The sequence below is a fragment of the Phodopus roborovskii genome, unplaced genomic scaffold (genome assembly GCF_943737965.1).
Source record: "Phodopus roborovskii unplaced genomic scaffold, PHOROB, whole genome shotgun sequence".
Taxonomy (NCBI): Eukaryota; Metazoa; Chordata; class Mammalia; order Rodentia; family Cricetidae; genus Phodopus; species Phodopus roborovskii.
The window spans coordinates 4,128,484-4,145,317 of NW_026126638.1; the positions used below are offsets into that span (position 1 = coordinate 4,128,484).

At 48.7% G+C, this 16,834-nt stretch overlaps 1 protein-coding gene across 1 annotated transcript in view; it reads right to left on the reverse strand.

The window, feature by feature from the left end:
- The window catches only part of Tead4 (TEA domain transcription factor 4), a 73,438-nt gene extending 66,435 nt beyond the window's left edge, over window positions 1–7,003 (reverse strand). Inside the window, exons 1-2 of the mRNA XM_051173076.1 lie at window positions 6,909–7,003; window positions 6,107–6,669 (exon numbers count right to left, since the gene is read on the reverse strand). Coding sequence (XP_051029033.1) covers window positions 6,107–6,669; window positions 6,909–7,003 — 658 coding nt within the window. The remainder of the gene's footprint in view (window positions 1–6,106; window positions 6,670–6,908) is intronic.
- Window positions 7,004–16,834: the final 9,831 nt, after the last annotated feature.

A 16,834-nucleotide genomic window follows, 5' to 3' on the forward strand; every position in this document is an offset into this window, starting at 1 on the left:
CCCACATACACAGACAGACAGACAGACAGACAGACAGACAGACACAGACACACACAGACAAACACACACACACACACACACACACACACAAGATAAACTTAACTTCGTGCTTTTTTTCCTTCAGTGATGCAGCAAATGAGATCCAGGACCCTGTTCGCAATGTCGGTGTTCTCGACCTTTAAACACCAGATATAGTTCTTGGTGTGACCCAAGTGTCACAGAACTGAGTTAAGACCTCATAATTCCACTGCCTCGTCCTAAACTGTGGGATTACGGACCATTTTCATTATTTTTTTTCCTCTCAATTTCCTTCTCATTTTCCAGGTTTTCTACTATGAATCTATATTAATGCTTTTTTTTTTTGTTTTGTTTTGTTTGTTTGTTTTTCTAGACAGGGTTTCTCTGTAGCTTTGGAGCCTGTCCTGGAACTAGCTGTTGTAGACCAGGCTGGTCTCGAACTCACAGAGATCCACCTGCCTCAGCCTCCTGAGTGCTAGGGCTAAAGGTGTGTGCCACCTCCGCCCAGCTGAATTGATATTAATTTTAACAAGAAAAATAATTTTAAAACATTAAACCCAGTTGCGGTGGCTCACCCCATCTAATCTCAGTAACAGGAGGCTGAGGTAGGAGAACTGTAAGTTCGAGACCAACATGGGCTACAGTGTGCGACCCAGTGATGCTCAGCAGAAGTTCTGGTACTTGGGAGGCAGAGGCAGGGAGACAGGGCATTTAAGTTCACCAGGAGCTACATGCTAAGGCTGAGGCTAGCCTGAGCTACCTCAGCCTCTATATGAAAAAAAAAAAAAAAAAAAAAGACCTGGAAATGTAGCTTACTTGGCAGAATGCTTGCCTGGCACCCACAAAGCCCTGGGTTCTACCTGCAGTGCTACCTAACCAGGTGTGGCCGCTCAGGTCTGCAACAAGCACAGGGAGTTGGAGGCCTGCAGGAGTAATCAGTTCAAGGCCCTCATCATGCCTCAGAAAACAACACAACAAAATCTGAAAGGGCTGGGGATGTGGCCCCGTGGAAAAGTGCTTGCTCGCCTAGCCTATGCAAGTCCCAGAGTTCAGTCCTTAGCACTGGGGGAAAACTGCTTTCTAGGCAAATAAAAATGTTATGTCTTCTTTCTCCTTAACCTCCACCTCCTAGAACATCCTAGCCAGTGAGACAACACAGATCTGGTTCTGCCATCCAGGGCTTGCTCATGATCCTCAACACCCACAGAGCCGACAGAGAATAAAGCTAGAGAGAACTGTGGGCTCTACCGTTAGAAAGTTCCTTTGCCTTGTGGGAGATGCAGGGTGAGTTCTGCACACAGTACCCAGGATAGTCCTTCAACCAGACACGCCCGACACTAACCAATCACTTCCCAGGTTCCCGAGAAAACCACAAAGCTGAAAGAGTCACAGTGTCGAGCAGCAATAGCTTGCCTGGCATGCACAAGCCCCCCCACCCCACCCCACCCCATTACACCCCCAGGTCCCATTACCACAAACAAAAAAGAAAAAAAGGATACTTCTCCACCCAAAGATTACTCGGAGTGAATCCAGGCTAGGGACTAGTTACCTCAAACTCCATTTCTCCATAGAGGCTTTATGAAAACTCTGACACAGAGGGCTGGGGTCAGGGCACTTGCTAGCATGCATGATGTCCCGGAATCCAGTCTCAGTATGGCAAGCAAACAAACCAACTAACCAATAAATAGAATAAAACTTGATCTAGAACTGGGCAAGGGATGAACAAGAAACGCAGCACTCTGCCATTTCCAGAACCTTCATCTTGTCCCTTGGAGAAATAAATAAATCAGGCCAGCATGTTCCCTTTAACCCACTCCCTCTTGGTTGGGTCCTCAGCCACTCCTAAAGCTTTTCTTGAACCCCGAAGATGACCTGTGAGAATCTGGCAACCTGAACTCACACAAAGAAACTCCATGGACTGACCCTCGATTCTCCCAAAGCAAGGGGCACCTTAGCACGAACAGAGTCTGTCCCACCCTTCCACAGATGATAGAAGATAATATCCAGGCTCCGAGAACATTCCACCCCCTGCCTGTCTTGTGCTGACCATGGCTGAAGAACTCTCCTCACAGATGTCCAAGTGGCCCAAGGCTGATGACTCCCTACCCAGAGCTCTGCCCGTCACCTCTCATCATCTATTACTTGGGGCCCAGTGCCAAGTAAGAGGGCAACCAGGTTGGAGGGCAGCCAGGAAGAAACAACACTAGTCTTTCATCCTGGCCAAGGCAACTCAAGGAGCCATCCTGGGGGCTCCAGGGGAAGGCTCTGGCCCGGTGAGCCTGGCAGGGACCTGGCAGGAGGCTGCCAGACACAAGATCTTTGCTAGTAAGACAGAACAGAATGCTCAACCAAATAATGGGTCCTTCTGCTCAGGTTTCACCCTGAGTCAACAGCCCCCTCAGGCAGAGAGCCCCACCCCAGGGTCCACCCTATGTGTCATCAGCCCCTCCCCAGTGCCCTCTGCACTGGCCCTAACACTCAACCGGATATGCAGTCCCATCCCCCAGGAGGGTCACCCTGGCCTTAGCACAGCTTCCATTTCCTGCCCCTGGTGACTTCTCTGAAGTCTATTGTTCCCATTGAGTTTGGGTCAAAGGAAGCTGGGTCCCCACCCATGGGGGCCTGCCTGCCCACCCTGGCCTGGTAGAGAAGTTGGCCCAAACCAGGGAGCAGCAGGCCCATCCTCCTACCTTTCTGGAAGCTGGCCTGTGTTACACGCAACCAGATGGGCACAGATCTTGGCCTGAAGTTCTGGTGGGAAATTTCCCACAGATCCTGTCCCACCAGCCGAGGGCCCCAGGAACAACCACACAGGTGTGGCTAGACTCTCCCCAAACACACAGCCTTTAAAAAAAAAAAAAAAAATGGCAGAGAAAACTACCGTTTCACAAGAGGTCAAGGCAACACTGGAGATGGAGATCCCACACTCCCAGTGAGTGAGCCAGCCTGCCCTACCCCCAGCCTCCACCTGGGCCCCTGAGCCTGGTGACACCCCCGCCCTCAGGGTGCTGGGGAGCAGCTGTTCAGCTCCAATTTCAGAGCTTTAAACAGAGCTGTTGTTCCCACTTCTGCCAAGAAAGGGTCAAGGGGGCAAAGGAGCCCTGATTCCCAACTGCCAGCAGCCTAGCCTCAGCTACAGGAAGAGTAGGGCCCAAAGTCAAAGACCAGTGTCTCTACCTTCCCTGAGAAGGAGAGGACACAACTTTGGCAATAGGTATGGCTCTGTGACTGTCACCAGCACAAGATTGCAGAATAGAGGCCAAAGGAGGCCCTGACATTTGCATCCTGGGAGATGGAAAAGACAAGAGCTGAGGGCCAAAGCTCAGTGGTGGAGCAGTGGATTTAGCAAGCCCGAAGACTGGGCTCATTCCCGGAACCAAAAAGCAAAATGACAGAGTGGATGGGGTAGATAGAGAGATAGACAGACTGACAGACAGATGCATACATACATACAAGAGAAAATGCCCACCTGCAACCTTCTACCTGCATCACAAGATGGTAGCCACCACCCAAGTCAGACTGCTACCGTATCCATGACGGATGAATGAAAGTCTGGGGTCCAGATATTGGGTTCCACAATGCAGAAGACAGCATTCAAAGTGAAGAGCTTGGGTTTTACTCCTAACTCTGCCACTTAGAGCATATGCAATCCCAAACGTTTTATGGTCCCTCTCGGGGTCTCGGTTTCCCCACAGAGGGGGCTGGACATTGACAGAGGGTCCAACAGTGCCTAGCAAATTCACCCCAAGGGCAGGGCAAAATGGAAATGAGACCGTGGGTGCTGGAGAATGGCAAAGGAAAGGCCTCCCCATGCCACAGGACCCTCAGCAAATACTTAGTGCACATTGCAAAGAAAACATGATGAACTGGGTGAGATTTCCCAAGGGTGATTCAGAGAAACAGTCATTCCAAAAACTCCAGTTTCACGTGGTCTAAGACCCTGAATTCAACCCTCGGCAAGGAAAGGGGAAGGGAGCTCCTACCAAGGCAAGCTTGGGAAAACAAGCTACACCATTTCCAAGGGCCCTGGGATGTGCTATCAGGAGCTTTGCAAACACTGAGTTTTCAGTGCAAGCTTTCTACAAGGTATTAGTTACTCCCCTCCCAGCCCCTTAACACCCCCCAACACACACACACACACACACACACACACACACACATGTTACTCCTCAGGAAACTAAGCCCCAAAGCTTAGTTAAAGGTAGTGAGTCTCAAGATTCCTGCCCCAGTCTGTCTGGCCCCATGCTGTGCTTTTTCTATCCCAGAGAGCTGTTTTTGTAAACCAGCAGCACATGTGGCCCCGGTGGTTAGGGATGTGAGGCATTTCCCAGCGGATTATCTAATCTACATTAGCAGGATAAAAGGAAGGATAAACACAAGACCCCCACCCCGGACAGCTTTCTCTTCCTTCCTTCCAAGAAACCTTAGCTGTCATCTCGGTCGTGTTAATGAGGGAGAACTCGGATGCCAAGCCTGTCTGTGACATGTCTAGCCTGAGGCAGCCCTCACCTTCCAGACTGTCACTAAGGCATTCTCTGCATTGAGCCACTCACATTTCCCCCACAGGAACAAGGTAGCTATAAAGTTGTGAAGAATGGGGGAGTAATCCCAACAGTCTGGAAGCTGAGGCAGAGGATCACCCAGTTTGAACCCAGCCTGGGTCACAGAGCAAGGCCCCAACTATTCAGGAAGAGTCAGGTCTAACAGTCTGTTAAGGAATGAGAGATTTCCCCCCCTCTGTGGTGCTCCCAGGAGAGGTGAACCCTGAGAGGTCGCTTAGACCGGCAAACACTGACTTTTTTTTCTCCTTGAGGCCAACTTAGAAACACTATCAACATCCCAACATCCAACATGGTCAACTAAGCCTGGTGACTCAGGCCTGTAATCCCAGTACTTGGAAGGCTGAGGTAGATGAACCGCTATGAGTTCAAAGCCAGACCGTCTCTTGAGTCTAGTCTCAAAAAAGTGAGTCTCAAAAAAGAAAAAAAAAAGTTGTTTTTTGTTGTTGTTGTTTTGTTTTGTTTTTGTCTTATTTTTTTGTTTTTGAGGCACAAGGATGAAAGCCAACTTATGGAAGGGTAGTAAGTAGTACCAGGCCAGGCTAGACTAGACTTCTGCTCCAAAAGAGAACAATCTAACAAGGTCTCTCCCTTTTAGGGGGTCCACCCCCACAAACATTCTTTAAAAACCACCCTACTCCCTAAGGGCAAAGATCTCAGCCTCGAAACAGCTCTCTATTCCCCCAGCACAGGATCAGCTCTCCCTCAGAAAGACAGCTGCCTGGAAGGGGCGCAGGTGTAGGCAGCTTCCTGCTAGGGCTGCCCAACCCAGCAGGGATGGGGTGGGAGTGGGGGTGGGGGTACACCTCCAACTACTACTGTCAAATTCTCCCTGCACACAAAAGACTTGGAAACACTGTCTCCTGCTCCGGTTCTGCAGGAAGAAGTCCGAGCCAGAACCAACATCCCCAGAGCGAAGACAGTCTTGGGAGTTGAGGGAGGCATCACACACCCACTCCCGACACTCAGGGCTTCACACAGCACCCTCTTCGAGGTGTTCTGTAGTACCATGTACACACTGTCACGTTCAGCACAAACGCATCTACTGAAAGCAAGGCGAGTCACAGTGCACAGACCTCCCTCCCTCAGGTAACACCCAAAACTTAAGGATGCTGTCATAGAAAGATCTCGCTTGAACTCACAGAATCGGAGTGTGGGTGTGCCTGGAGCCCCCTGACGTGTGTGTGCACCGCGGGGCGCCCCTGGGCTGCCTGCTAGAGGACAGTGCCTTGGAGTTTGGAGAGCTCTTGCCCATCACTCCTCTGCGTGGGGAGCAACTGCGTCTCAAATCCTGGGGACCTCTGCACAAGGTCCAAGCAACACACCTCCCTCCGGGGCTAGCTTCTCCTGACTGAAAAGTAGAAAAGGGCCTGGCTGGGGCTCTTAAAACGCCTATCTCTGATACTTCAGTCAGGCGACCCTGCTATGCCCAGCCCCTGGGCTCCACCTCCCGCGCGTGCCCCAGTGGTCCTCTAGTGCTGCCCGGGACCACGCGGGACGCCGAGATCCTCCGCACTCGGCAGTCTTACCGGTCCCAGAGTGCGGGAGGCGGGGTAGGAGCGCTCCGCCGGATGCAGCAGGTCCACACGGGGCACCAAGTCTTCCAGCCGCGGCGACGGCTGCGGGGCCGGAGCGCGGAGCTGCGGCGGTCCCCACCCCCGGGGCCGGAGTTTGCAGAGGAGCCCGGCAGGAATGCGCGGAATGGGCGCTGGAATGAGACGCGCGCGGCTGGGGAGGGAGCGGAGGGAGTGGCGCTGCCACCCGCACCTCGGGGAGGAGACCCGGTCGGAGAGGGGCCGGGCTGAGCGGCGGGGCGGAGCCCGAGGGACCGCGGGCAGCCACGGGACCGGGCAGGGCCGAGACACCCGGGGACCCCGCCGATCTCTCGGCGCCTCCCGCAGCTCGCACCCACCCGCCTGGGCTCCGGGCTACCGATGTCCCGCTCTCATCCAGCTCCCCACACCCCCGGGTGGCGTTGAGTCCTAGCTGTCCCCCCCCCCACTTCCAGCTGAAAACCGTCCCCTCCGCCGGGGTGGGGCGCGCCTCGCTGCGCTCCTGGGAGGACGCGGTCGCGAGCAGGAAGGGCTGTTCCCTTCCCCGAGGCTGCTACCCAGGACTCTCGCTCCGGGAGCAGGAAGCAGGAACTCCCGGCTCTGCTCCCAGATCCGCCACCGCTTTCCCTCTCCAGCCCTCCCCAGTATTGGCCCTTTCAGTTCTCTCGACGTCCCTTGGGATCTGCAGAACTGTCACTCAGAAAGCAGGGAAGAAAGGGGAGAACCGTCATGTGCTCGGTTGTTACTCCGTGACTCTTTATCCTGTTAATAGGTTCACCGGATGCTGTGAGAATAATAAGGGCATAGGGTCCCGGCCTGGGTTCGCAGAGAGTTGGAACTTGGCTGGGGACCCAGGACACAGGACAGCGTCATCATGAAATTAGAAGACTGGACTTCTAACTTAGGAGAAACACGTGGCTCGGGCTGAGTAATCTTTATAACAATTTGGCTTAAAGCAATCACAGTTAACTATATAGCTCCAGCACCGACCCGGTCGCTTTGGGAAACTTAAAACCAAAGAAAAGACTATTTCCAAAAATCGAACAGTCTCTGGAGCATTATCCCTTAGTTTTTATTGCTGTGGTCCTCCCAGTCCGAGCTCCTTGGCCAAACAGAAACCCCCGAAGGCAGTAAATGGCAGGATTTATCTTATATTTTCCCAACACTAACATAAGTTGGAGATATACAGACTAAATGAGGGTACAGCAGCATGAGAAATGCTGAAAAGTATTATAAATGCCACGGTTGTGCCAAAGAGAGGTGATCCAAAGAGTCTGCGGAAATGCCGGCATCACGGGACTAAGTAGCATCCAGCCTTACAAAGTGAAGACTTTGAAGGAGGCAGCCCTCATTTGGATATATAAATTCTAGTATGCTTATTAAATAATGAGTCACATCAAAGCTTAGTCATAATCCATTCACATGAGAAGATCAACACAAGACTCTGAGCATGAAGTACAAACTGCCCTGCCACTTAATTCAACAATCCTTTCTTGAGCATTTGTTCACTCTGGCATCAAAACAGGCAGGCCCCTGCCCTCAAGAAGCTGACCATCGAAGCAAAACAGTAATTCAATAATGCATCATCGTCCAACATGAATTTAAGAACAGAAACAATGAGATTTCAAGGCATAAGGGTGACTTTTCCCGGTGTGATGTTTACTCCGGGCACTGTGTATGCTAGGCAAAGCTCTACAATGATGCTGTGGCCCCAGCCTTAATTTGCTTTGGTTTTTGAAACTGGTCTATTGAGTTACTCAGGCATGCCTTGAACTCTGTAGCCCTGGCATGCTTTGAACTGGTCAATTCTCCTGCCTCAGACTTGGGAATAGCTTGAATTGCAGTGCAGGCTTTTGCTACCAGGTCTGTGGGGTGACCTTGCTCCAATTCTTAAAGGACACATGAGTTTGCCAAGCGACTTTTCAGGAAGATTTGGTGTGAAAAATTAAGAGCAAACCAAACAAGTAGTCGGGTGTGGTGGTACACACCAGAATTCCTAGCTCAAGGGACAGCTGACTGTGAGGTTCACACAGGCTGCACTGAGGACGTGGCCATCCTGAAGGCCACTTAGACCCAGGCGTGACTTTCTTGGTGCTGTCATTAGACCCTCTGACAAGAGTCTTGAATGCCATGTGGAGACTGTTGTCCTGTCCTGAACACACTCCGTGACACTGAGACCGAAGAGAGAGCCTCAGGATCTGGAAATAAAGTTAAAATTCATTGTGATCTGTGAATAGAGGTTGTCCTTTAAGCTGAAAGAGTGTTACAGATGGACAGTTGACCATGTCACACCTATAGTAAGAGCTCTGTCCAGCTGTGGTGTGGTGGCCTGGTGGCAAGGGCCTGAGAAGGTTAAGGCAGGAAGACCTGGCATTCAAGGCCAACCTGGACTATAGTGCAACACTCCATCTCTAAAGCAAAATATAATTAATTAATTTCAACTACAGGGAAGTAGGATAATATGGGAGGGGAATCTGGCCAGGACGTGTGGGATGCAGACAAAATAGCCCTTCACAGGCAGCAGAGGACTCTCAGAGAGCGCTCTGCTTGCTTGCTTCTCTTCAAAACCATTGGGGGATCCAAGGTGGAAAAAGTGTGTCTTCTAGCTTTCTGGTTCTTACCCTTTCAAGCTTCTAGAGTATTCTAGGTTTTTGGGAATTCTGCTTTCTCAGAAAAAGAGGACCATCTGAAAACCCTTCTGCTAAAGAAAACTGATCAGATGCACCCGTTCTGAGGGACTGGGGCTGCCAGTGAATTTTCTTTGGTTGATGTGTATGTGGGTGTGCCTGCATGTACACAGGTCCCACTCTAGGCCAGAGGAAATCAGATTATCCTGCAGCTAGAGTTACGTGATGATGTGAGCTGCCTGATATGGGTGCTGGGAGCCAGGTCCCAGGTCCTCTACAAGAGTATTAATTACCACTGAGCAATCTTTCCGCCCCGTGACAGGGCTTTACAGAGGTCGTCTAGCCTGGCCAGGTGGGTTCAGAATACTTGAGACCTTCATTCACTGACCCTCAAGAATGACCTGCTGGTGGGAATGTTTTAGCTGTTTACGTACAGCTGGGAGACACAAATCCCCTCCAATTACATCATGTGGCCCATGACTTGCCTAATTTACTGGAGGCCCAGACCACTCCAGTCTGACATGTGGGTGGAGGCTAAAGGTAAGGTGGTGATGTCCAAGCTGGTTTTGATGTGGGGAGGGTATTTGTGTTGATTAGGCCCCAACTCAACCTTTAAAACCATATTAATTAGTGTTACCACATGCTGTTTGGTATTATTTCTGTTCCTGTAATAAACTTTTTTTTTTAAACCCACTTGGATCATAATCAAAATATCTGTAAGGATCCCTTATTGCACAAATTCACTCACATCTATGTGATGGAATAGGTCCAAGCTGCTAGGAACAAGGGGATGTTTAAACTCTGTAGTAGTTTTAGTGTTTTGTTTGTTTAAGTGCTAAGGACCAAACCCAGGGGCTCACATATGCTCTAACACTGAACTAAACTCCAAACCAGACATTCAGGATTTACTACATGAAAAGGGCAGATCCTCCCCACGCTTTTTTTCCTTAGTTTTTTGGAGACAGGGTTTCACTGTGTAATAGCCCTGGCTGTCCTAAAACACTCTGCACACCAGGCTGGCGGTGTGTGCCACCACTGCGGATTGTCAAAGAGGTGTGTGCAGGTTGATTCCTGAAGGTTTGATGCTCTTTGTTATTGGTGTTATTGTTTTGTTTATTAAGGAATTGTTTCTGAAAAAAATATATATACATTTATATAGAGATATTACATATGTATTTATATATACTTTATACATGTAACTATATATACTTTATATAAATATATAGAGATTATGTAGTGGGATATTCACTTTGTCTCCTTCTGTGGCACTGACCACGCCCATTGGGGGTGGAGCCATGGGCGGAAGTGACCTGTGGAAGGAGGTCTGAGGAGGAGCCGGAAAGCTCTCTTGTTGGCCGGTAGCAGAGAGGAAAGCATCAGGTGGAACTGGTGTTCATCTGTCTAGGTTGTAAGTTATTTCTCCCTGAATAAACATCTATTCAGCCTATTTGTTTATCCTGATTCTTATTTAACCGCAAAAAAAGATTATGTGTAAATACTTTATACATATGAATAAATTAATATATATGTATATATATGTGTGTGTGTGTATATATGTATGTATATATATATATATATATATATAGAGAGAGAGAGAGAGAGAGAGAGAGAGAAAGGATTTGTTAGAATGACTTACAGGCCGTAGTCCAGCTATTCCAATAATGGTTGCCTGTTGAATCCAGTTGTTCCGTCCACAAGGCTGGATATCTTAGCTGGTCTTTGGTATACATCAGAATTAAAGGAAGTAGGCGCTAATTCCAGAGAAGAAATGAAGTTGCTAATGAGACAAAAGCAATTTATATAGGCTTCCACCAGAAGGTGTGGCCCAGATTAGAGGTGTTTCTTCCTCTCTCAAAGATTCAGATTAGAGCTAGACTGTGGAGATGCACACCTTTAATCCCAGCATTCAGGAGGCAGGGAAAGGCAGATCTATGTGAGTTCAAAGTCAGCCTGGCCTACAGAGCTAGTTCCAGGACAGCCAGAGATACACAGAGAAACCCTTTCTCAAAAACAACCCCCCAACCGATTCATTTTAAAAGTGGACCTTCCTACCAGGGCAGAGGTGGCATATAACTTTAATCTGAGAACTTGGGAGGCAGAGGCAGGCAGATCTCTGAGTTCAAGGCCAGCCTAGTATACAGAATGAGTTGGGGGATGGGGGTGGGAGGGTGGACTGAATCGTCCCAATTCAAATTAAAAATCCTTCACAGGTGTGACCCATTTGGGGGTTTTAATTAATTACAGATATAGTCAAGTTGACAGCCAAAAACAGCATCAGACTTATTTAGCCATCTCTTCAGCCCCTAAGATTACTTTTTGTGGCTCAGCCACCTGGCTGCTTCTATGCCTCTAGAGTCAACTCTCTCTCTCTCTCTCTCTCTCTCTCTCTCTCTCTCTCTCTCTCTCTCTCTCTCTCTCTCACACACACACACACACACACACACACACACACACAGAGAGAGAGCACACGTTTGTGCATCAGGGACACACTAGGCAGAGTGCATAGATCAGTGGTCTTGGATATGCCTAGCTTGCTCAAGGCTGTAGATACAATCTCCAGCAGTGAAAATAAGTAAATAAAATTAATGAGCTCTCAGCAAACTACCTTGGGAACAGCAGGTTCTAAAGGTTACATTGTATCCCTTCCCTGTGTTTTGAAGAGCTAACCTCCCATATACCTCACAAAGTGACAATGTTTGGGAGTAAAATTCTCAAAAAAAAAAAAAATCCACAAATGTACTTATTCTCATGTACATTGGTGTTTTGACTGTGTGGGGGTATTGGGTCCCCTGGAACTGTCATTACAGACAGCTGTGAGCTACCATGTTGTTGCAGGAACTGGATCCAGGTCATCTGTAATACAATCAGTTTTCTTAGCCACAGAGCCTTGTCTCCAGCCCCAGAAGGGGAACTCTAAGGAAGTGATTAAACACCAGGAATAGTGATTCACTCCTTTAATCCCAGTATTTCTGAGGTCGAGGCAGATGGATTGCCATGAGTTGGAGGTCAGCTTGGACTACGTAATAAACCCCAGGCCAATCCAGGCTGTGGAGTGAGACCCTGGAAAGACTGTTCAACAGTTAACAGCACTTGCTGCTCTTGCAGAAGATGGAGGTTGAGTTCGCAGTGCAGCTTGGCGGTTTACAACTGTGTGTGACTCCAGTTCCAGGAGTTCCGGACGCCCCCTTGTGGCCTTCTTGGGCATTCCCGGCACATGTTGCATAGACATGCATAAATGCTGGCAAACACTCATACATATACACTTTTTAAAAAATGATTACAGTTATTTGTTTAGTGGTACATGGAGGCCAGAAGGTAACTTCTAGGAGTCCCTTCCTTCCACCAATTGTGTCCCACGGACGGAACTCGTGTTGTCGGGCTCAGTGTCCTGGTGACAGGAAGCCTCTTTATCCACCGAGCCATCTCACCAGCCCTCTTTGTGTTTCTGTGTGCGTGTCTATCTTGCGAGTATGTGCCCATATGTGTGGGGCAGGGGCTTGCCCTCAGAGGCCACAAGAGGGCATTAGAGCTCATGAAAGCGGTGTGATGGGAATTTGTAAAGTACACTGCATAGGTGTGAGGTGTTGACCTACTCTTGCCCACACGATTGGCCAGCAAGCTATTGTAACCACCGAGCTATCTACCATCTACCTCCCAACTCCCGCACCCTTCCAGACAGTGTTTACCCTATGTCAGGCTGGCTCTGCTCCCCAAATAATTAAGGGTGACTCCCTCATATAGTTTAAGATTGACCTTGGACTCGAAATCCTCCTACCTATGCCCTCTGAGTACAGGCTCACGGTACCAGGCTCCGTGACCATAAATGACTCCCTCGGCCCCTTGGTAGCTAAGAACTACAGATACACAGAGAAAAGAGATCTCCCCGCCCCTCAAGTACTGAAATCCCAGAAGAAACTGGAAAAGTGACACCCTCTTCAACTTCCACGCAGGAGACAAGAAGATAGGTCCATCTGGAAACCAGAAATCAAGATGTCCGTGGCTGGTAAGCAACACCCAACCTAAGGGGTGAATTTTCATTTGTTTGCATTCAAATAAACAAGCGCTACACATCCAGGTCCTGTCTAGGCCAGTCTGGGCTGTATATGACTGTCTCAAAAAGACCAATAAATAAAACCAATAACTACTTATACGTGAGTGGTTATTCTGGTTGGCAGCATAGCCATGGACTGACCATCTAAAGGGGACATCCTAAGAGTGTCTGTGACCTCAGGAGAGAAATCAGGATGGAGGGAGATATCAAGAGTGAGGTGTAGCCGGATGGATGGTGGTGACTCACAACTTTAATCCCAGCACTGGGGAAGCAAAGGCAGGTGGATCTCTGTGAGTTCAAGGCCAGCAAGGTGCATAAAGCAAGTTTCAGGACAGCCAGAACTGTTATATAGAGACTCCCTATCTTAAACACATAAATAAACAAACGGAGTGAAGTGTGGGTGAGGGTTATTGAGTGAGGGGGTGGATGTACACACATAGAACATTGTTTACACACAAACTGACAGTCTGGTCACAGGAAATGATAAGCGTCTAAAGACATGGATGGGTATGTTGGCCCTGGTGACTCAGTATCCATAAGTATGTACAATTGCATGTGTCCATTAAACTTTTTAAAGAAGTGAACAGGGAATATGTGGCTCAGCTGGCAGAGGGCTTGCCTAGAGCCCTGGTTGGATCCCTAGCACTGCACAGCCCAGTGCCTATGACTCCAGTTCTCTAAGGCCTGGGTGTGGGGGAGGGGTGCAGGACAGTCCTGTATAGCCAGGAGGGTCAGGAATTCACTGTCTTGTGTTACATTGAGGACTTCAAAGGACAACATGGGGTCCATGAGACCCTGCCTCACAAATCCACAATGAGGAAGTACGTAAATAAATTGAATAAAAAGGGAAAGAAAAACCTAAGGAAAAACAAAAACTGGTTTTTTGTGACAGCGTTTCTCTGTGGCTTTGGAGGCTGTCCTGGAACTAGCTCTTGTAGACCAGGCTGTTCTCCAACTCACAAAGATCCGCCTGCCTCTGCCTCCCAAGTGCTGGGACTAAAAGCATGCACCCCCAGTGCCCAGTTGCCAGTCATCAATTTTAAAATTACCTAATTCCTGGCTTTCTTTTTTAAGATTTATTTATTTATTATGCATACCTGTGTGTCTAGGCAGGCCAGAAAAGAGCACCAGATCTCATTACAGATGGTTGTGAGCCACCATGTGGTTGCTGGGAATTGAACTCGGGTCCTCTTGAAGAGGCAGGCAGTACTCTTAACCTCTGAGCCATCTCTCCAGGTTCCTCCCACCAGCACCTTTGTTTTTTGCCTGTCACCCTCATTTCCTCCTCAAACCATCTCCTTCCCTAGCCTTCCTGCTCCCAAGCTGAAGGGACCAGTATCAGCACAAGGCACCCAAGACCAAGTTCTCAGCACAAAGGAGATGACAGAAGACAAGGGAGAGAGGAGAAGGAACATTTGTCCTGGAGGGACAAAGGACCTGCTTCTGGATAGAGAGGAGACTGATGTGGCCCATAGGCAAATGGTGGTTTCTACAGGAAAAAGGGGAAACCCTGTGTTAGGATGGGGAGTTAAATTTTGATCGGATAGGTTGATTAGGGCAGCCAAAGGGGCTTTTGATTGCTGGGCTTTAATACTGTAACAGCTGAACCATGGCAGTCAGCCTCAAGAGGAGGAAGTGGCCAAAATAAGGTGAATAGCTTTAGGAGTGAAATCTAATGGTTTTTAGCAAGACACAGAAGGCAGAGCTTCTCAGGGCCACGCTTGCCATTTCAGGGCTGGCCAGTCCCTTCGAACACCTCAAAGAGAACTGCTAGCTAACCATTCTAGAAATACTGGAGAATCATAGGAAAGACAAACCATAGGCGTGTAGTGTTGCCGGGAGTCTCCAGAACTGACTTTAAAGATGTGTCTAAAAGTGGCCACAGGCCAGGGAAACTTTTACTGACACCAGGGCCCTGCTACAGTTTGGATGATGAGCAGCACACAAAGACTCTGGTATGAAAAGGCTAGCTGCCAGCTTAGGTGGGGTCTGATGGGAGAACCTTAGGTCATTGGGGGTGTGCCTTGGGGGGGGGGTTGTAGGACTCTACCCATTTCCCTTTCTTGTGAGAGGTGAGTTCCTCCCTGCAATTCCTATCATCTGCTGACTCCTCAGCCTAAGCATGATAGCTCCAACCACCAGGTAGAGATCCTAAAATCAGGAGCCAAGGGCCTGGGAATGTAGTTGTAGTTGAAGGACTCCATCCTTCCATTTATGAGTTTCTGGGTTCTGCAGATTTAAAAAAGAAAACTAAACCAATCCCCTCCTTGCCTGTCTGTGGGCACTCTGCACTGCTTTCCTGCTCAGGCCAACTGCGTGTGAGGGCAGCATGACAGGGACCTATGGCTGGCAGAGCTGGACACACAAACTGCTCAGTAAGGGGTTGGGGAAGTGAAAAAATTAGCCAGGCCGGTGGTGGTGGTGGCGGCAGCAGCAGCAGCGTACGCCTTTAATCCCAGCACTTGGGAGGCAGAGGCAGGCGGATCTCTGTGAATTTGAAGCCAGCTTGGTCTACAGAGTGAGTCCCAGGGCAGCCAGGGATACACTGAGAAACCCTGTCTTGAAAAACCCAAAAAAGGAAAATAGAGTGTATGAGTGTTTTGCCAGCAGATATTGTTAATCTCAAATATGCAAGAAGGAAGACTGCTTATCCTCATCATCCTGACCAAATTAATAAAGGCAAGCAATTAATGAAAGCAAGCCTTTTTATTCCTGATCCCCTAAGGTAGAGTTCCAGAGGTCAGCATTGGACGCGGGGAAGACAAAGTTTTTATACCTCAGGGGGTGGGGGTGGGAGGTTTCCAAATGGGGGATTTGGCAGGCAAATGGGAAGGGTTACAGAGCAGTGCATAAGCATACAGGTTAGTTCTAACAAAGATGTGATTGCAAGGTGGTGTACCAAGGTAGTCATAACAACAGGTAGTCATAACAACAGGTAGTCATAACAACAGGTAGCCATAACAACCTTTTGAAACAAAGGGAGGTTTGCAAGATAGTTATAAACAACTTTTTGAAACAAAGACATGGTTGCGGTTTCCTGGGACAGGCAGTTTAGAACAGTTTGTAGTTAAGGTTACAGGAGGGTATAACCCAGTCCCTGAGAAACAGGTTTTATCATAAACAGGAATGCGCCTAGTTTTTCTTTATGATAAGATGGCCTTTTTTTTTTTTTTTTTTTTTTTTTTAAGACAGGGTTTCTGTGTGTAATGGCCTTAGCTGTCCTGGAGCTAGCTCTATAGACCAGACTGGCTTCAAACTCATAGATATCCACCTGCCTCTGCCTCCTGAGTGCTGGGATTAAAGGTAAAAATGGCTTTTAAGTTTAAAATGGAGGCAGGCTGGCTCATCAATATGTCTGTGCACCATGTGTGTTCCCAGTGCCAGTTGAGGTCAGAAGAGAGTGTCCATCCCCTGGAACTGAAGTTATAAGTTCCTGCTACCAAGTTAGTACTAGGGATTGAACCCAGGTCCTCTGGAAAAAAGCCACAAGCGCTCTTACTTACCCTCTGAGCTGTCTCCTTAGGTCCTGATATTTACTTTAAAAGTATTTGGAGCCAGGTGCATAGCTCATAGCTCATTGAGATAGTTTGACTATCAAGACTCAATCCCCAGACACCAGACATTTACTTGTGTTCTCTTAAGAGTTACTGTGTGACACAGGGCGGTGGTGTGGTCACTGGAGCTCTTGAGTTGTAATGTGCACTATTAACCACGAGGTGGCACCACAAAACTCTCTTACTTTCTCTCACAGCAAGGCAAAGTCTGTTGTGGCACAAGAGAGCCCTGTTCTTTGCAGACTGGGACTTTTGCTAGTTTGTCTGGCTGTGTAGACCAGATTGGCCTCCAAGGTTCCCCTTTCTAGCCTCAGCCACTAACGTTCTAGAATTACAGGCATGTGATACCATGTTGTCCCTCAAGATCATGGCTTAAAACAAAACCAGCAATAAAACCTTGATAAAAGGAGACCAGAAAGCAGCCACAGAGGCTGGGAACAAGGTAGTATTCAGTGTCCCAGTGTTTCCTATG